The sequence below is a fragment of the Malus sylvestris genome, chromosome 10, assembly GCF_916048215.2.
Source record: "Malus sylvestris chromosome 10, drMalSylv7.2, whole genome shotgun sequence".
NCBI classification, from domain to species: Eukaryota; Viridiplantae; Streptophyta; class Magnoliopsida; order Rosales; family Rosaceae; genus Malus; species Malus sylvestris.
This window is the reverse complement of record NC_062269.1, coordinates 13662766-13684278: the sequence shown is the minus strand read 5'-3', so window position 1 is coordinate 13684278 and position 21513 is coordinate 13662766. Positions and strand designations below refer to the sequence as shown.

General features: G+C 39.6%; 1 protein-coding gene and 2 long non-coding RNA genes across 8 annotated transcripts; all 3 read right to left on the bottom strand.

Moving 5' to 3' along the window:
• Positions 1-9429: 9429 nt before the first annotated feature.
• LOC126584673 (uncharacterized) lies at positions 9430-21234 on the bottom strand. Of its 6 annotated transcripts, none has more exons than XM_050249000.1 (8): positions 21074-21234; positions 20492-20703; positions 20062-20300; positions 19758-19976; positions 19549-19647; positions 19384-19464; positions 19220-19282; positions 9430-9827 (listed from the first exon to the last, which is right to left on the bottom strand). In XM_050249000.1, exons 2-8 carry the CDS (start codon positions 20694-20696, stop codon positions 9513-9515), a joined length of 1221 nt encoding a protein of 406 aa, XP_050104957.1. In that variant the 5' UTR covers positions 20697-20703; positions 21074-21234; the 3' UTR covers positions 9430-9512. The 6 variants fall into 6 exon arrangements, with proteins under 6 accessions (XP_050104957.1, XP_050104962.1, XP_050104959.1 ...); XM_050249005.1 differs by having other exon boundaries at positions 19220-19270; XM_050249002.1 differs by having other exon boundaries at positions 19384-19461.
• LOC126584676 (uncharacterized) lies at positions 10587-11017 on the bottom strand. The gene is made up of 2 exons (XR_007610066.1): positions 10790-11017; positions 10587-10737 (listed from the first exon to the last, which is right to left on the bottom strand). It is a non-coding gene; the product is annotated as an uncharacterized LOC126584676 (long non-coding RNA).
• On the bottom strand, positions 17278-17708 carry LOC126584675 (uncharacterized). Its single transcript, XR_007610065.1, has 2 exons — positions 17481-17708; positions 17278-17428 (listed from the first exon to the last, which is right to left on the bottom strand). It is a non-coding gene; the product is annotated as an uncharacterized LOC126584675 (long non-coding RNA).
• Positions 21235-21513: the final 279 nt, after the last annotated feature.

The window sequence follows — 21513 nt, the reverse complement described above, 5'->3', positions numbered from 1 at the left end:
CTTATTGAAAGAACAACTGAAAATCAATTTAGGTTGCATATGTGTCATGTGTAGAGAAGAACCCTCTAGCTAATCCATCACCTATCCTTTCACCTTAATTTCATGTTTTTGTCAATTCTGTAATTTATTTAAGTTTAATTTACTTCTCGTCAAAACCAAACCCCCCCCCCCCATTATTAAATTATATTATTTAGTTAGTTTTCATTGTTGTTAGTCTTTTAATGCAATTTCCATCCATTTCAGTTCCTAGTGTCTAATTTGATTGTTTTCATTATTTTGAGTCATTCTAAGTGTGTTTCGAGTTATTAGAGTTTTTAGCCTAGTTTTGTGTCCTTGAGTCTTGTTTAATATTTTTAAATTAATTTAGAATAGATTAGCAATCCCTCATAATCCCCGGCCTAGAACGATACCCTACTTACATCCATACTACAATTGTCAAAAAAGAGGGTTTAATTTGTGTGTCAAGTAATTCTCACATCACTAATCTGTGCTAGCTTAATGTGTTCCCCAAGCAGTAGCCACACGGGTTAACCTAGATCCACACCGGCTCCCAAGTGTTCTAATTACCAGGTGTCCAGACCGGCTCCCAAATTGTTTCAGCTAGATTGCCAGCTTGTTTTTGGCGTTCTATACTCATGTTTGGGTGTTTTGGACCCAATTTTGGAGTTTTGATTTACTTTTATGTAGATCTAACACGTTTTGGCTTGGGACTCCACCACAACATTTGCCATCACTGCCGAAACAAGGCATCCAGGCATGCAGCTCAACCTGCAGTTATGGAAACCTACGGTGAAGTCATGCAGGCCCAGCCAGGCAAAGGTAGGAAGCCTAGGTAGAGACCCAGACACCGGCATTTGAAGCCCCGAAATAGGCACTAGTCAATGAGCTTATTCTTCCGAGGCTCAAGGCGCCCAATGTCCATTACAGGTCCACATTTATCTGAAATTGTAAATTTGGATGGATCAAGGTTAAAATGCAATATGCAGGATTGAAATATGATTCAATCCTGATTTTTTTTCACAACAAAAATCAAAAGAGTAAATAAACGAAGCCAAATGATTTGTACGAAATCTCGCATGAGGAAAAAAACCCTCCACACAGGAGAGAAAAACCTAAGGCACACAGAAAATTTCACTAAATAAACACTTAAGGACATAATACAAGACTCAATTGATACTTTCTTACACCACAATAGAAGCTTGATCAAATACTCTTGTCTTGTAGAACACATCCTCTTCACCTTCTCTTGGATGAACACTGATTCACGCAGGTTGATGATCTTCCTCACAGGCAAAGCTTACACAAAGTTCAATGATGAATGAATGGTGTGCTATGCTCTTAAACTCTCACCTAGATAAAGCTAAGAACCTAACAGTCTTTTGTTCCTCCCCCTTGACCTTATAAAACAATCTCACAAATATCATTAGTGTGCAAAAGGTCTACCTTAAAACTCCCAACACAACCCTTTATATACTAGGTTAACTGTTTTTCCTAATAAACAAAGAGATTGGCCTTATTTAAACCTCTTCCTTATTTAAGACTATGCAGATTTGAATAGACTCCTAGAATTCCACACCAAATCAATCTTTAATAGGGAACACAAATCCTATATGAATGCAAATGATTCTTACCAAAAAAAAGCTTTGACGTGTAATATTGGTCAATCATGCTCATTATTTAACGCAAGCTCCAACCTTTGCAAGTTATAATTAATCCTAAGACTAGGAATAACCAACTTACAGACTCTTTACATTTGCTAAGAAATAGCCAACTTAATTACACTTTCACTATCCTTATAGGTTACAAACTTGACCAGTGCCATCGCACAGCAGCCCACCTTGATGAGTTAAGTTCTTGAGCACATCAAAATACAACTCATTATTAACGAGGGGTCTTAAAAAATGACATGAGCGAATAACGATATTTTTTCCAAAAGCATCCTGACGAGCAGCTGCACAACCATCCATAAACCAAGCGTTTAGGCAGCGTGCATTTCTTCATTGGTGTGTGTAGACAAGTAGACTGCTGGGAAGCGCCTCACAAACCTGTAAACAACAGTCAGAGGCAAACGAACGCACCATCGTCCCAATAGAGGTAGATCCAGGAGGAAATTAAAACGTTTAGGCTCAAGTTCAACTAGCACTCTATGTCAGGCGCAACCATGAGCAGCTTGCTCACCAACAAAGGACAAACGACGTATACTGCAGTCGTGACACAAACTATCTAGAGACAAACAACGGTGATCCGCGAGTCATCTCCCAATGTCCAAGGCTTTCATGAAGTTATCAGTCACGATTGACTAGATCTTCTGTGGCCTCAAAGACGAACCCTGGTTCAAGCTGCCATCATCCTTGAAGGGAGACGGGCAGCTGCTGCATGTGGAAGAAGTACTTAAAAAAAACTTGTGAAAGAAGGTAGGCGAGACGCAGCACATACCAGGCAAGATACCCTAGTCGAGACGTTTTACACCCATGTGAGACGTAGCGCAGCCTAGGCGAGATGCAACATAGCGGAGGTGAAACGTAAAAGTGACTGTTGTACCCCTTACCAACGTTATTCGAAACAATGGCATTTTTGCCGAGTCCAAATACCTGGGGACCACCAGCAGTTCCAAGGACAAGATCCAACATGGGAGATTGGTCTTTCAGGTTCAAGCTGCAGATGTTGTACCTGGGCCGATCGTCGTCTTCACAAAGTAGAACGCCAAAGGAGTAGGCTCTTCCCAAACTGGCGCCCTGATGATCCTTGTCCAACTGTCTTGTGCCATGATCGATAGGATGATGGTTGACCATTGCAACGCAATCAACTTCAGGTGATTCAGAGGATAGGCTTGGAAAGCATAATTAGACGCCAGACAGAAAAATACTTTTTTGTAGTAGTGACATGTTGTTGTTTATGTGTCAAAGATCCAAGACATGTTCAAGACATGCATCTCAATCTGATATTTACAGGATTACTTGATGATAAAGGATACGCCAATGTCTTGACCGGTGGCACAAACAATGGGATAAGTTTTGAGTATGCATTACCATGCATGTACGTGTTATATTATGGACCTTGCCTGTGAGATTTTATCTTCAAAGACGTACAAGTAATAGTAAAACACCTTTTTTTGCACGTAATAGTGGATAATTAACATAGTTATTGCCAAAGTCAACCTTTTGGCGTGTATAGAGCTGTGCTACGATAATAATGGAATAACTTTTTTTTTTTGAACAAACGATATTATCTAAATCAAGGGGAAAATGGTGGGCTTAGCCTAACAATGGGCTAGCAATGTGGTTCAAATTCGCTTTTGGCGAGAAACAAGTGAAGAGGAATATCACTATACCGTAATACTAAATGGCACGATTTTGAGGTTTCAAAATATTTTTGCATGACCATTAAAGGTAAAATTATAAGCGATTTGGAACCCGCCTTGCCATATATTGAGTCTAGCCCAAAATGTAGTCAAAACGGAGTTCCGTCATCTAGGACATAACCGAAGTATTATGAATTTTGAGAAACTTATTGTGCGGTGAAAGTTTCATGAAGGTAAGTTTTAATTGGTTTTTTATAGAAATGAGCATAACCGACTAAAACTCGTCAGTAAAAGTAATTGTGAGAAATCGAGATTGCTGAGTTTTTGTAAGACCTTTGCATACACACTTCACAAACAAAAGATGCGGCTAATGACTCTATTACTTGATTTGTCTTTGTGTGTGCTGCAGTTTGTAACTAAGGAGTGGAACTTGTAGGTAAATACCACCGTCCCCTTCCACTTCATAGCCCTAACTCAAATCCCATCTATTTTACCAGAACAATTTGGGTAAAATGCTATTAAAAGGGAATTTGGGCTTCAAACAATATGATAGGATCAGACATGGTATAAAAGAGAAATTGCAAGAAAAGTAATGCAGGAAATAGGAAAAGAAATCAAAGGAAATTCATATCTTCATTCATACCCTCTTTACATCATAAAAGGGGTTTAAATACATCCAAGGGTAGCTAGGGTTTGAGGTATAGATGGGCCTAATAGTATTACCTAAGTAATGGGCTAATGGATAGTAATAACAATAGGTGGTCTAACTAGTCATAACCGAAGTCAAATAGCTTAGAGTCGTATCAATCCATCCCCCTTAACATGAGGCTTGTCCTCAAGCCTCTCAAACTGTGAAAGAAGCATGGAACAGTTTAGGAAAGACAGCAGCCAATTGTTCAAACCGTGTGCCAAAAACATTTCAAATCTTAGCTTCGGTAAGGTAGTGCCAACAATTTCCAAAGGGAGCAAAATGGTACAAGTGTGGACCATGCATGTAGCGATCTGAAATAAGAAAAGTCCCAATGTGACATGAAAGAACAACTCCGCAATGGATTGCTGCAATTTCACCATGATCACCAATACACCATTGTAAAGGAATGAATTGCAGTCTAGTTCCCCAAAAGAATCACAATGTCTGTCCAACTGGTTTTCTGAAACAATGGAAGATAGGAAAGGTAGTGCACAAGATTGCCTAGCATCATGCAAAAGCAAAGATTGTCGTACTCTTTTAGTGTCAAGTAGCCTAATCAAGTGCTTTCTAGTCAAACATGCATTTTGTGCAGCTGGTACCCAAGTTGCAGTAATTGTGGTCATGATTAGACAACTTCGAATATGGGCATTCAGATTTTGAGGATCAGTAACTCTCAGGGGGTGGTCAATCCAACTTGTAGCGCTAAAGACAATGAGATCACTGTTGGTGCTAATAAACAAATGCTCCACTAAATTGCAGACCCAACTATGGACAATAGGGAGAGACAAGGATACCATGGTGAATAAGAATACCCCAAGATTAGACACTGAAGGGCAATTGTTGTTTGGCAATACACCAAAATTTTTTGAAGGAATCGCCCACCAGTTGAGACATTCCATGGATGATTGAATGGCTTGATAGTCCCTCAAGTAGAGCAGCGAATCTGCACAGAGCATCCTATAATTTGCCCTCTTATGATCTTCTGTTAGTCTACTCGACATCAATGCCTCTTGATTAGACTGTTGATGGATAGGATTTAGCTGCTGCTGCTGTAAGGTGGTAGGTGCAACAGTACCGAGAACTGGGGGCTGTACTCCGAGTCCAAGGCCAGCTTGAGAAGACACCGATGAGTTTTGAGAATTAAACTGTTGCAAAAGTGGGTTTTACAATGCAGAAAATTGCTTATGATTTCCACCAGCAAGAGGAGGCATGCCAAGAATGGTATTATGACCTTGTTGCTGCACTTGTTGGAGCCGCTGTAAAAAAAATTTCTGCTGATCAGGTGCTATTTCAGTTCTTCCACTAAACATCCCTTCTTCATTTTGGTTTTGGAAGGAACTTCCAGGCCTCCACTGCATGCGAGAGACCCTAGACGGAGAAAATGCTCTGCCAGGTATGATGGTCATTTCTTCTTCTGCCAGTGGAAAAGCCCAGCACGTAGCGGTCAAGAATACCTCCCAGATAAGGACAAAAAAGCCATCAGACCACGGAGGAGCTTGCTGCATTTTTCGTCCAAGAAGCATGTGGCTGCCAATTTTGTTTGGAAACAAGTACCCCAGAAAATATATAATAGGAGACACAATAATTATGCTGCCAAGTAGAAACTTTATAGCACACGGGTTGCAATTGTAGACAACTAGACAAACTGATGTAGTATCAATCATATGGCTAGACAAAGTAAAAGTGGAAATTACTTTAATCAAGCCACTCATGAAAGTGGAGAACATACGATTGACCATTATCGTTAAAATATTGTTCCAAATTGAGGAACAAATCATGTAACCTCTATCCGTAAATTCCCACTTCGGTGCTTTCCCAATCAGCCTTAAAAAAATATCCATAGAACACAAACTTACCCCTGCAAACGTGCCAGTCAACAAGGGAATGGGAGAACCCAAAATGGTCTCAACAACACGCTGAACAGTACCACCTGTCTTCAGGCCTAATGATGCTAGTGCCACCTGTAGCATTTCCACTATATTGGTCAAACCAACACCATACATATATGCCATTGTGCCATGTGACCTCTGTATAAACCGAGGAGCCAAACAACATGTGTCTTCTGCAATAACTATATTGGTAGCTGCTTAGAGGCAAAGTATGCAAAGATTGACCCGTCCCTCAGTTGTGTTCCGAAAAAATTAAGGGAGAGCTGCCTAGATAGACCATCTACCCATTACTCTTCCAATGCAGTTGCAACCTTCAAAAATATCCTTTTAAGATCTTGCAAAGGCTCTGTCCTCTGGAAAAAAATATATCAAATATGCGAGTAGATTTCCCATATACTCCCTGTACTGCCTTGACGACTTCAGCTTGCGAGGAATCTTTGGTGGTTGTGAAATAGTATCAAGGTAAGTAGAGTACTCAATAGGTTCTCCAAATTCAACAAGCAGAAAGTCAGGAACCGATTTACCGATCTTTCTCAAATGGTGCGGAACAAGTAAAAGGTCAGGCACATATTTCTGAGCAATTCCTCTCTTTTGCCTTTTGTCAAACACCTTGTGGACCAATATGTTTCTTCTACTCCCATAGGAGTTAAACACAATCATGGCAAAGGTCATATAATGTGGAATAAATTCCAAATGCAACCGTGCCTTGTTCAGTGGAGAATACAATATTGGTACCTGACAATGGCGAGCCTTGTCTGGTGCCTTAGGTGGGTGGAGGGGGTGGGCAATCTGAATAGCATTTGCCTTAGGAAAGAGTTCTTCCATCGCATCAGAAGGGTGATCTAACAGAGGTACAACTCGACTATCAGTGCAGGGCTGAGAGCAACTCGTCAATCGAGATTTGGTAACCACATTAATCAGTACGTTTTTTACGAGAGCGGCAGTGCGAAAATAGAAGTGCAAGCTTGCTCCTACAGGGGATGAGGAAAAGTGCGAAGAGTGCTTGGACAGTCGGAAGGCAAGGACCCTTGTCTTAGGCCTCATCTTCATCTCCACGTGAGGAACCGTTTGCAGGAAACGCGTGGTTTGCTGCAAAGCATGGCGAAAATGATTTGTTTGCCGGCAGCCCTCCATTGCGGAGGCCCGGGTCCTAGACGGAGTTGCCATTGCTGTTAATAAGGGTGATGTTGAATGCAACGGTGGAACGCGATGGTCTTGAAGCTTCGATTGTGTAGATGATCGAATCTGCCACGGAAGACGTGGCGGAGGTTGAAAAGAGCTCATGGACAGAGGCAATGTGGGTGAAGAACCAAATTCCGACGAAGGCTCAGGAGAGCACTCTGATTGAGGAGCAATCACTACTGACTCCAGATGCGAAATGGAGGTTAGTGGCAGCGAGGAGGAGAGCAGTGGTGGTACCATGGTTATTGTGGTTTGCATCATGTCTTGGCAAACACCCAGAGAAGACATGGGGTCTGAAACACTCGAAATTTGCTTGCCCAGTCCGTCATGGTGAAGAACAGGTGCGAGCGCTGACGTTGTGAACTCCCAAACAGCGGGTGTGGGCGTCGTCGTCCCCATCAAGTCCGGAGCTAGAATGGGCATGGTTGATTTTTGAGGGATCAAGTAGGGTTGGGTGAAATGGGGGCCGTGGTTTGGTGGAGGGGGCGGGTAGTGGTGGGAGAAATGTGGGTTCTCAGAATTGAAAACCCTTAAATCCTATTCGTATGACGATGGAGGTTAAATTTTGGGGTCGTCTATAGAGTCCGAATACATAACGGAATGTGGTGTGGGGTGCGGGAGGAAAATGGGACTGGTATATGATGCACTTATGGGAAGCTCAGGCATATACGAGGCTGGGTAATCTGGTGGTCGATAGGTAAGGTCAGAGGAGGGAAGGGTGGGTTTATACTCGAATGGAAACTGGCAGTGATCGGGGGAAGGATGAGGTGGTGGAGGAGGAGGCGGAGGCGGATTTGGATGTTCATACTGAGAAACATTGGTTTCTAGATTCCAATAAAACGCCAGTACACCATAATCATCCATCACACTTCGCCACGGTGCTGGAAGTGTGGGATCGACAGAGGCAAACCACAGATCCGCGGTGGATCTCTGGCTCTGGTACCAATTGATAGGATCAGACATGGTATAAAAGAGAAATTGCAAGAAAAGTAATGCAGGAAATAGAAAAGGAAATCAAAGGAAATTCATATCTTCGTTCATACCCTCTTTACATCATAAAAGGGGTTTAAATACACCCAAGGGTAGCTAGGGTTTGAGGTATAGATGAGCCTAATAGTATTACCTAAGTAATGGGCTAATGGATAGTAATAACAATAGGTGGTCTAACTAGTCATAACCGAAGCCCAATAACTTAGAGTCGTATCACAATTTTCCCTCCAACTTTAATTAAACTTAATTTGTTTAACTAAAAAGCTCAAATAGCAACTGATGGATTGCCCTAATGGATAGGGCATTTCTTTAAGAATAATACTTGCATTTCCTTTTTTTGAAATGAGCTCATTCCTCCACTTGCAAATAACACATTGTACTTGTAGAAATATCATAAGCAGAACAGTTCATCATCATTCAAATGTAACAAATAAATTAACAGTGTAGGTATCAAGTAACACATTGAAGATGAACAGTCCATTTATTTGAGACATTTGGTTACTAAACGAACTCCGTTTCGAATAACTTTTTAAAAAGATGATCTTCAAATGAAGATTAATAAATTGAACAGTTCCGATTATAAAAGTTTTATGGTGACGATATGTTATTTGCAAGTAGGGGAATGAGATCTCCCACAAAAGAGATGCAAGTATTTTTTTTCTCTAAAACCCACCGGGCTGTCTCGAGTTCAAGTTATCCTCTATTTTGCCATCTTTAGTCACAACTAATTTACATGGATTAATTGGTCAAGAAAAAAAATAGCCACATGCATGTTTTCATGTATATTGCAATGTTATCAAAATCCAACAACATATTCATGAAATGAAAGTAACTTGTTTTTTGCATGCAAATATCATTCACACATGATAATGCCATGAACATAATACATTTTTAACAATCTATAATCCCCCTGCCATTCAACCATTTGTATTACTCGTGCCAAAATATAATTCTTCCTCAAGAACAACAATGGATCCACTAGTACAAAAAAGGCTTTGGGCGACGTAGGACCTTCGTCGCGCAAAGTCAAAAAAACGTCGCGCAAAACGTAGGACAACGAACCCGCGTCGCGCACCGACCGTCGCGTCAAGGCAGTGAAGGAAGGGTTTGCGCGACGCAGAAGTGACCTACGTCGCGCAAAACCACTTAGCGCGACGTAGGTCTGCGTCGCGTAAAACCACTTCGGGCGACGAAGGTTTACGACGCGCAAAGTGGTTTTGCGCGACGCAAACCTACGTCGTGCAATTGTTTTTTTTTTTTTATTTGGGGCAAAGAAATTTTTTATTTAATTTTTAATAAATATTGTAATTAAATTCTAAACAATAATTAATAAACCAAGAAAAAGTATTTAATTATACAATATATGAAAATGTACATACAAGATGTCCGAACAAAAAAAAAAACTACAGGTCTTTAGGTTTAATACATCATGCTACTAAGTATCGACTGGGCGAAGTGGCTAAGAAGTCGAAGGTGGAGCAAGATTAGGTTCTGGCATCGGGATTTGGAGGCCGGACATCGCTAAGGCCTGAACAATCATATTCATCCTCTCGTTCTGGGCCACAAGCTGACCTCTTAGGGTTGTCACTTCCTCCTTCAGGGAATTGACCTCTACTGTGGACGATCTGGAAGAAGATGCACCCGTCTCACGAACCCCCGCCTTCCCCATACATCGAACAACCTTGCCATGACGACAACCCAACTTCTGATCCAGGACCTGAGTCACGATCTTAAGATCTGCATCCTCAGGTACAATGACGTCCTCGATCGGGGTCTCTGGTGGAAGCTGCTGACACACCCCGTCCCGAAGGAGGGCATGCTGGCCGTCACGTGAGAGTGACGTAACCATTTGCACAGTACGGAAGCTTTAAGATACAATTTAAATTGATACACCCGAAGGTGAGTCCTAATTTTGTCCAATCTGTCAGAACACCGTCGAATTCCTCGTAGTCACCACACCTTTGTGATTCCTGAACCTGGAGGGGCGCAAAACCAAAATTGAGTGGGTCAGTAAAACAATTCTTTTCCAAATCCAAACATTTCTCAAAACGTTGTAACCCCTCTCCGTAAAACCTGTATACTTTCCCAGAAATGTAAAATATAAATATACATATATATTCTCAAAACTTCATTTTTACTATCTCAACATTATCTCTTTATCAATCATGCCATGCCATGTCATCTCAACATTTCTCATATTAATTATGCCATGCCACATCATCTCAACAGTAATAAGGTATGAATGCATCAACATAATCATATCAGGTGCAAGAAAGTAATCAACCGTAGGCCCTCTAATAGCCCTATACGGTTGAACCTAGAGCTCAAAATCTATCATTATCACTCTACCGGAGTCACCTCTGTGACCCGTCCGGCCTTCTGCACACAAGTTACGCTCTAGTGCTTCTCATAAATCATCTGTGCACATAATCTAAGGTCACCCACCAGTCGGAATCTCACTAACACTCTCGCGACTGGTCTGTCGTACCCACTCCGCGTGGACTGTACGACTAGCATCTACTTGGATCCAAGGCGAGCGTGCGATGCGGTGAATACTATAAGCACTAAACCATGGTGCAGGATTTGAGCTCAATATATATCATCATCATCATAACAGTAATTAAATACTCATCTGTGCGTCCACCGCACCATTTCATACATATGCATCATAAATCAATTCTTACCTGTGCGTCCACCGCACCAATTCATACATATGCATCATAAATCAATTCTTACCTGTGCGTCCACCGCACCAATTCATACATATGCATCATATATTAATTCATGCATGGCATTTCAACTCACATTTCTATATACTTTTCATATCAATTCTATGCATGGTATTTCACTTCCCGTTTTTCCACATAACTCATATGCATTTCATTTTAAACATATTTTCATGCATTTTCAATTTCTGGGAAAACGTTAAGTATATATATATATATACGGAAAACAAAACTGCCCACTCACCTGGAGTTCATCCAACAACTCCCTAGCACCACACATCAAGGCGTCACGACGATCGCCGCCTAGAATAGTAATCAAATCCAACCTCAGAATTCATATCGATAGAATATTTAACTTATATAAAATACGTCACTACGTAGTTCGATCCGGAAGATCTGCCACTCAGATTTTAAATCCATAACTTCCAGAGGTCCACAATATATCTCTAGGATAACATTTTATATTATGGACTTACAATTTCAATTCCGGAAGATCCGTAACTCGGATTCCCAATCCGTAAGTTCCAATAATCCTCAAATATTACGTACTATAACGTATCAAAGTTTGGTGATGATCCAACGGTCGGATCATCAATTCACATTTTCACCTAAATGTGAAAACTATAAAACGTTATTTGAACACCTAACCAACAATCTTCAATAACTTTCTCATACGGTGTTCAATTTAGGTATATGAATATACCACAGTGATCTACTCGACGTCACGGACGTCGACATATTTTTAAAATAATTTTATTTTTATTTTTTTATTTTTACTGTAGCACCTTCTTCTTCCTTGGGTCGCCGGACTGGTTTTTCCGGCGGCCGTTTTCTGAACAGTTTTTCAAATTGCCATAACTTTGTCATTTCTCAACGAAATCAAGTGATTCAAAAACGAAAGTTGTAGCCCTTGAAGAGACAAAGAGAATGGTACCTTGCAAAACACCTAGTTCGCCGTGGTTTGGCCGGAAACTGCCTCGAAAGCCTCGGAGGTCGCCGGAAACTGGGTATTTTTCAAATGAGTATAACTTCTTCAATACTCAACGAAATTGAGTGAAACAAAAAGGAAAGTTGTAGTACTTGACGAGACGAAGAGATTGATACCTACCTCGACTCCTAACTCGCCGGGGATTCGCCGGAAAAAGCTTCGAAAGCTCCGGCCAAACTTTGAACTTGTCGATCTCCGTGTTCTTACGTCCAAAAACTTCCAACGAAGCACTCCGAGCTTCCTTGGGACCTCACTAAGCTCACTATGAGCTTGGATTGTCCTAAAAATCAACCAATTCAAATCTCATGAACAATACACTTTCATGGGGAGTTTAGAATCTAGGTTTTCCGAAGTAAAACTTACCTGAAATGGATACCAACGTGATCGTGAAGTCCTCAGGATTCCAATGGTGGTCTCAAACTTGACGTTGGTATAGATTTAGGGTGGTTTTGGTGGTGGTCCGTGTGAGTTCGAAGGAGAGAGACAGAGAGAGTGAGAAATCGTGAAGGAGGAGAGAGAAAGACAGTGAACGGGAAATGAGGAGGGTTTTGAGGGATGTGGGGATCCCACGTGGTCCTTATTCCAATCTCCAAACACCAAACTTTAACATTTTAACCTAAAAATCTAAGTTCCATCCTTATTAAATTCCATTTTATTTTCAAACTTAGGAACCTAGATAATTAGCAACCTGAGCTTCACAAATTTAGTATTTCTTAAGGGCAATTTCGTCCATTCACAGCCACGAATATAATAATTTGGAACGGGCTGTGACAATCTTCCCTCCTTATAGAATTTCGTCCCCGAAATTCCAGCAACCAACCAATTCATCAACACTTATACCAACCTCGGTAAGTTTCTTTCATCCGATTCTTTTTCTCCCACGTAATTTTCTTCCACTGAATGATTCCTTCACAAAACTTTTACCATTTACTCTATCTTAACTCTCAGAACCTTCTTTTTCCAATCCAAATTCTACTTTTCTAAGGTGAACACTTCTAAAATATAAAACCATTTACCTTATATACTCGATTAGTGGCATATCCATCTGTTGATGTCTTTTGTCATTCCTGGTTACTTTTAGGTTAACTTAATCACCTGAATACTTTGAGGAGACTCATCCATAGTCTCAGGGTCTACTAAAACTCTTTCTCGATCGAATCTTTCTCTACCCAGAAATATTCCATTCACAAGTCAACAAAACACACACATGACACACTTCATGAACCTTATGGCTTCACTTCGGAAACTGCGCAACCAACATACTTAAGAAACTTAGCAGTTCCGTAATCCAATTCTCTTTCCATTTCCGTTTCGAAATAGAAAATAGCTGTCTCAATCCAAAGGTTTATTTCTTTCTGCCTCAATCTGCTGACCAATAAAAATGTCAAATGGTATGATAAACCTTATTACTTTCGGAATATTGCAGAAGTTGAACAGTGAACTTCGTCCAATATTTGCTTGCTTCAAATCCTCAGCATTAGGCACATACTTTTTGTTTTCTTGTATCCACATACCATTTGAGTCTCGAGTACGACCTTACCAAAAGGCCTAACTTGAAACTTAGCAAGTATAACTTCTTCTCGATCTTTCATTCTTAACTTTACTTTAGTTGATTTCCAATCCACAAGAAGATAATCTTGGCAAGCGTACTAGATATTAGTTCTTACTGCAGTCTTCTTATCAAGTGCTTCAGCTAGAACAAACTTTACGATCACCCTGATCGTACAATCATGTTCATTAAGCAATACAATTCACTTTCGCTGCCTCATATCAAAATCCTTCCAAGTAATGGATATTGAAGACTCTTTTGATTTGTAAAATCTTGCATTCTCACTAAAATATAATGTCTCCATAACTTCACAGCAAGGATGGTAATCGTGACTTCCAAATCACTAGTAGGGTAATTCATCTCATGAGATTCCATTTGTCGTGAAACGTATGCAATCACCCTAACATTTGCATTAGTACATATCCAAGAACATTTAATGTAACATCACCATATACCGATAATTATCGCTATCTTCTGGGAATATTAAAATACGTGCATGAGTGAGGAAATACTTCAGTTGTTGAATCCTTTGCTTACAATTCCTTCCCACTCATACATAACCTCTTTTCTCATCAGTCTCGTTAATGACAAAACAATGACTAAAAATTCTTTCACAACCATCCAAAATAGCCTGGTAAGCTAAGAAATTCCAAATCTCAATTACGACTCGTGGTTGTTCCAAATTCTCAATTTCTGCTATCCTTTAAGGATTCACTTGAATACCTTAAGCAGACATAACAAATTTTAGAATGCCACTTGATCCATTTAACTTTAGCTTTTGCTAAACTTAGCATACAACTAACGTTCTCTCAATCTTTGCTTCATTGACTTAATACGTTTACATACTCTGCTCTGGCTCAGAATATGCCAGAATATCTTCAATGGAAATGATATCAATTTATCAAGGCATTATTGGAATACTTCATCCAATAACTCATAAAACAGCATGAGTATCCATATAGCATCACCAAACTTCATAAAAACTATAACAAGTCCAGAAAACCATCTTATGATCAACGTCACTTATAATATTCAATTGGTAGTAACCAGATCTCAATTCAATCTTTGAATCTTCGCAATTACTTTTGAGTTGGTTAAATAAACATCAGTACATCACCATGGATAACGGTTCTCAATCGTTACCCGACTCCATTATCTATAATCAAGGAATAGTCTTTAAAGTCCATTTTCTTTCTCACCCACAAACTGGTGCTCCTCAACAGTGTTGTACTAGGTTGAATAAAACTTTTATCAACCAATTCTCTCAACTGAATTTCCAATTCCCTTAACTCATCATGAACCAATCTTTAACATAAATTTATACCTGGCAACAAATCAATAATGAACCTCATATCTCTGCCTGAAGACAATCCAGGTATACTTTCAGAGAAGACATCAAGAAAAGTCTAACTCTTTCGACATTATTCACACTACTCCAAACAACATCATTTAGCACCACATGAGCTAAGTATTTTTGACAGCCTTTCGAAAACAATCTCTTTGCTCTCACAGCATAAATAATGGCTGAACTCAATCCACTTTGCATACTTACAAAAGTAATCTCTGTTCATCCAGATCGATGGAAAGTACTGGTTTCCCATAACATTTCGTCTTGTCACAATTATAACCAACCAATCTAATGGAACAGAATTAACTGATACAATATATATTCTATTATTATTAAGCATTCCAAATAAGTACAATACTAACATAAAATAATCTACCGGGTTGCTTGCTTAACGAATCCACGAATGAGTTATTAATATTACGGTCTGCAGCCCGCAATACTGATAAATCATCGTTGTCTCGATAAGTAGGCAACCACTCACAAAGATATAACATTACTATTTTGTCACTCAATGCAAAATACATACACTCGTCTCAACTACATTTATTTACCACTCTCTAGGTAATATCATACATAATAAGAAATATATCAGCCGAAGTCAACTAGAATGACCAATACGGTTGATTCAACTCTTATCTCAATAATACGTCGGCCGGATCCACTCCGCGTGGTCGGCACGGCCGAGCCTATAACTCACCAATTTCTCATGTGTCAGTCAAATCCATTTCTCATGGTCCGTACGGCTGAACATATAACTCATCAAATATCTCTGTACTCACGGTCAATCCGACCAAACTACTAAATCCATAACTCTGCTGAATCGACACTATGATTTCATGGAAAATTGTTGAGTACAACTGATTCTAGGGACGATTCACAACTCTGTGTCCCTTCTGTTCACATAAACACATTCATTAATTTCACATTTCCCAAAGTGTTAATTTTGTACCTGCTGCACAAAGTACATTTCCTTTACTCGAGACACCTTGTCTCAAATATCTGGGATTACCAGTATATCCATCACTTTTACTCTGACCAGCGACATTAAAACCTCAGCTGGAAGAATTAACTCTAGCTTCACTTCTTTCGAAGCTCTGAATCCTTCGATATTCTTGATATGACGAATCATTAACTTTATTGTCTTCTTTTAATTCCCATTCTTTTCTTATTCTTCTTTATTCTCGTTGCTCATGTTCTCAGAGTCCTCAAGGCTCAACAACATCTAGCATACTCCTGATAAGAACTACAATGGATAGTGGTCACCCAAAATACCACTTCCCTTTTTGCCACCCAGCTTAAAACAACATAACACCTCCACCAAATTAACAACAATATCTGGATGGAACGAGGCAAGTCTGAAAACTTTCTATAATATCCCTCGATCATCACCTTCCTTGTCTCATATTTGTAAACTCTTGTTTACTACCATCAATAAATGCCGGAGGGATAAACTTTTCCTTAAAAAATTTTAAATCGGTTGATTCCTCTGGTGACAACAATTAACATTCCTGTTTCCACCAGGATGCAAATTCATACCCAAAACCAGGTAGTCGTCTCGACCCACCTGTCAGAAGGAAATTTCCTTTGACTTGCATAATATGAAACATCTTTTCCAATTGGTTAAACCGTCACTCCGCTCCCTCAGGTTCATCATTTCATAAGGTGATTCAAATTCAACTCATAACCCGTCTTAAAATGTCCATTTTGATAATATACTGAATCACCATAATCATAGTTTCCCCCAAACCGCTAAATCAGGGAGACTAAATTCCTCTAACTACGTGGTTTGCTACGAGGCGGTGTAGTTCTGACAGAATTCACTATAAACTTCTCAAGATGTCCAAGATTGCAACCATGCTCTGATACCAACTGACACACCCCGTCCCGAAGGAGGGCATGCTGGCCGTCACGTGAGAGTGACGTAACCATTTGCACAGTACGGAAGCTTTAAGATACAATTTAAATTGATACACCCGAAGGTGAGTCCTAATTTTGTCCAATCTGTCAGAACACCGTCGAATTCCTCGTAGTCACCACACCTTTGTGATTCCTGAACCTGGAGGGGCGCAAAACCAAAATTGAGTGGGTCAGTAAAACAATTCTTTTCCAAATCCAAACATTTCTCAAAACGTTGTAACCCCTCTCCGTAAAACCTGTATACTTTCCCAGAAATGTAAAATATAAATATACATATATATTCTCAAAACTTCATTTTTACTATCTCAACATTATCTCTTTATCAATCATGCCATGCCATGTCATCTCAACATTTCTCATATTAATTATGCCATGCCACATCATCTCAACAGTAATAAGGTATGAATGCATCAACATAATCATATCAGGTGCAAGAAAGTAATCAACCGTAGGCCCTCTAATAGCCCTATACGGTTGAACCTAGAGCTCAAAATCTATCATTATCACTCTACCGGAGTCACCTCTGTGACCCGTCCGGCCTTCTGCACACAAGTTACGCTCTAGTGCTTCTCATAAATCATCTGTGCACATAATCTAAGGTCACCCACCAGTCGGAATCTCACTAACACTCTCGCGACTGGTCTGTCGTACCCACTCCGCGTGGACTGTACGACTAGCATCTACTTGGATCCAAGGCGAGCGTGCGATGCGGTGAATACTATAAGCACTAAACCATGGTGCAGGATTTGAGCTCAATATATATCATCATCATCATAACAGTAATTAAATACTCATCTGTGCGTCCACCGCACCATTTCATACATATGCATCATAAATCAATTCTTACCTGTGCGTCCACCGCACCAATTCATACATATGCATCATAAATCAATTCTTACCTGTGCGTCCACCGCACCAATTCATACATATGCATCATATATTAATTCATGCATGGCATTTCAACTCACATTTCTATATACTTTTCATATCAATTCTATGCATGGTATTTCACTTCCCGTTTTTCCACATAACTCATATGCATTTCATTTTAAACATATTTTCATGCATTTTCAATTTCTGGGAAAACGTTAAGTATATATATATATATACGGAAAACAAAACTGCCCACTCACCTGGAGTTCATCCAACAACTCCCTAGCACCACACATCAAGGCGTCACGACGATCGCCGCCTAGAATAGTAATCAAATCCAACCTCAGAATTCATATCGATAGAATATTTAACTTATATAAAATACGTCACTACGTAGTTCGATCCGGAAGATCTGCCACTCAGATTTTAAATCCATAACTTCCAGAGGTCCACAATATATCTCTAGGATAACATTTTATATTATGGACTTACAATTCCAATTCCGGAAGATCCGTAACTCGGATTCCCAATCCGTAAGTTCCAATAATCCTCAAATATTACGTACTATAACGTATCAAAGTTTGGTGATGATCCAACGGTCGGATCATCAATTCACATTTTCACCTAAATGTGAAAACTATAAAACGTTATTTGAACACCTAACCAACAATCTTCAATAACTTTCTCATACGGTGTTCAATTTAGGTATATGAATATACCACAGTGATCTACTCGACGTCACGGACGTCGACATATTTTTAAAATAATTTTATTTTTATTTTTTATTTTTACTGTAGCACCTTCTTCTTCCTTGGGTCGCCGGACTGGTTTTTCCGGCGGCCGTTTTCTGAACAGTTTTTCAAATTGCCATAACTTTGTCATTTCTCAACGAAATCAAGTGATTCAAAAACGAAAGTTGTAGCCCTTGAAGAGACAAAGAGAATGGTACCTTGCAAAACACCTAGTTCGCCGTGGTTTGGCCGGAAACTGCCTCGAAAGCCTCGGAGGTCGCCGGAAACTGGGTATTTTTCAAATGAGTATAACTTCTTCAATACTCAACGAAATTGAGTGAAACAAAAAGGAAAGTTGTAGTACTTGACGAGACGAAGAGATTGATACCTACCTCGACTCCTAACTCGCCGGGGATTCGCCGGAAAAAGCTTCGAAAGCTCCGGCCAAACTTTGAACTTGTCGATCTCCGTGTTCTTACGTCCAAAAACTTCCAACGAAGCACTCCGAGCTTCCTTGGGACCTCACTAAGCTCACTATGAGCTTGGATTGTCCTAAAAATCAACCAATTCAAATCTCATGAACAATACACTTTCATGGGGAGTTTAGAATCTAGGTTTTCCGAAGTAAAACTTACCTGAAATGGATACCAACGTGATCGTGAAGTCCTCAGGATTCCAATGGTGGTCTCAAACTTGACGTTGGTATAGATTTAGGGTGGTTTTGGTGGTGGTCCGTGTGAGTTCGAAGGAGAGAGACAGAGAGAGTGAGAAATCGTGAAGGAGGAGAGAGAAAGACAGTGAACGGGAAATGAGGAGGGTTTTGAGGGATGTGGGGATCCCACGTGGTCCTTATTCCAATCTCCAAACACCAAACTTTAACATTTTAACCTAAAAATCTAAGTTCCATCCTTATTAAATTCCATTTTATTTTCAAACTTAGGAACCTAGATAATTAGCAACCTGAGCTTCACAAATTTAGTATTTCTTAAGGGCAATTTCGTCCATTCACAGCCACGAATATAATAATTTGGAACGGGCTGTGACAGCTGCGATGTTGCTTCTTCGAGAATAGCAGTGCTCTTTTCCACCATATCGCCCTGTAATAATAAAGAAAAAACATATAATGTTTAATAACAAAATATAAATAATATTTGAACAATTCATAAAAATAAGAATAATAACAATTACATATACTTACAAGAAGCTGCTCAGCGATTTCTTTGCCGGGTCGAACGTAAACGTCCTTGAACAAGTCAATTTGTGGGAACTTAGAACCCTCCTGAAGAAAAAAACATAAAGAAAATTTTATTAATCAATAATAAAAAATAAATTGTATAAAATTTAAAAATTAATATACTTTTACCTGACGTCGTGCCTCAAGCCTATACGAAAAAGGCTTCGAACCGGAATGGTGGAGAAGTGTCTTTGAGTCCCGAGCTTTCATGCCAGCAACAGATTTCTTCTGTTAATCATACAATATAAATGTTAGTGTGACTATTTGAAATAAATTATTAAAAAAAACTTAAAAAAAATAACAAACAGTAAATTATTATTAAAGTATTATGTACATACTACAAATTTTGGGTCCGTAAAATGTTTGCAGAGCCACTCCCAATCCTCCAGCCGGTCCTTCAACTCAGCTGGGTAACCCTGTAGACGAGCAATCTCCGGATCACCCCATAGCTGAAAATGCTTGTGAAGAGCGCACTTCCAATCTTTGTACCGGTTTGCTAAGGTCTCCTCTAAGTAGGCACTGACCTCAGGGGATATGTCCTTAAGATCAAAATTGACCTACAAATATGAAAAACAATAAAATAAATTTAATAATATTTGTAAACAAAAAAAAATGATAAAGGCTAAAAATTAATATACTAACCGTCAACTTGTCTCGCACCAGTTCCTTCGTCTCCTCAGGAATTTGTGCCCAACTCGTCCACTGCATAGGACAACAATACCGAATAACAAAACCACAGCTATTAACGACGCTGCTATGCTGCTGTGAGGTAGCCGCTCCACGATGTCGCGAGTCATATGCAATCTTGATCAAGGAGGCGGACAAACGTACAGCATGTGCCTCCTTCAGCATTCGATTGGGCCCCCTGGTGTTTTTTTTAGCTGCCCAAAAAAACTTAAATGGTAAAAACCCTAAGCTTAAATTTGTACAGAAAATTCGGCAAAACCTCCCCTAATCATAAAAGTACCTTAAAACAGTAATTAACAACTCACAACACAATTTCACAATCATAAAAGTAATAGTTTTAAAATGAAAAAAAAAATACAACGTAGTGAGAATTAGAAAAAACTACCTGGTTGGGAGTCCCCACCCTCGACTCTGGAGGACGAGGAAGAGTGATCATAAGGCTCCGGCTCACGGCGGCGCCGGTGAGACCGCCGTGCACTGAGGGGTGTAGGCTCCCCAATCAATGGAGCACTCAATCCTGGAGCAGTAGATGCTGATAATGCAGGGGCCGTATTGGACACACTCCGACGACGAGTGATCAAATGCAACATCTATACACTTTATGAACCATAAAAATATAACATTAGAAACTAATCCCTTCTTGCATTTGAAACTAATAAATTAGCAACCAAAGTAATATAAGTAATTAGAGCAATAATATCAATACAAGATTATTCAAAAAACAAGTGCATGAATCATATATTAATGCCCATATTCAAAAAGCAATAATATCAATACTATATCAAGATTATGAAAAAAGCAATAATTGCAATAATATCAATACTATATATTAATGCCCATATTCTAAACAAGTGCATGAATCAAGTATTAAAGCTCAAAGTGCATGAGCTTCCAATACAATTCAAAGGATTGAAATCCCAGTTCTGGAAATATGAAATATGCTTTTAAGGGTCACAGAGATCATTACCTGAGACGAAAACTGCCCAAAAACGCCAGCAATTCTTCCCAGAAACCGGATTTACCGGATTGAGAAAGTTAGTGAAAATATGTGGAGAAAACTGCCCAAATTTTTGAGAAATTTGTTAGGAGGAAAAAAGGGGGAAAGGGAAATTTGTTTACAGATGGGCGAGAGGGAAGAGAGAGACCGAGTGGAATATAGCAAGTGTTCAGTCAATAAAGCATAAATCAAGTGAGCCACTGTATCACTTTCAGAGCATATTTAACTAGGCGTGCTTTAAGAATGATGGCAAGCAAGTGAGCCACTGTATCACTTTCAGAGCATATCATAGAAAAGTACCTCCTTTAGAATTAAAGAAATTTGAAAGGCAGCAGAAGTTTAGTTCAATTGTTGCCAGCTTGTTTTTGGTTTGCAGATTGGTGGAACTAGTGGAGCAGCCCAGAAAAAAT

Excerpts from the sequence above, each read along its gene's own strand:
- LOC126584673 (XM_050249000.1), bottom strand. The coding sequence starts at position 20,696 with ATGTTGCATTTGATCACTCGTCGTCGGAGTGTGTCCAATACGGCCCCT. Across the intron at positions 19,648-19,757 it reads TTACGGACCCAAAATTTGTA|AAGAAATCTGTTGCTGGCAT; the intron begins GTATGTACATAA and ends TATGATTAACAG. Across the intron at positions 19,465-19,548 it reads GGCTTGAGGCACGACGTCAG|GAGGGTTCTAAGTTCCCACA; the intron begins GTAAAAGTATAT and ends TTTTTTCTTCAG.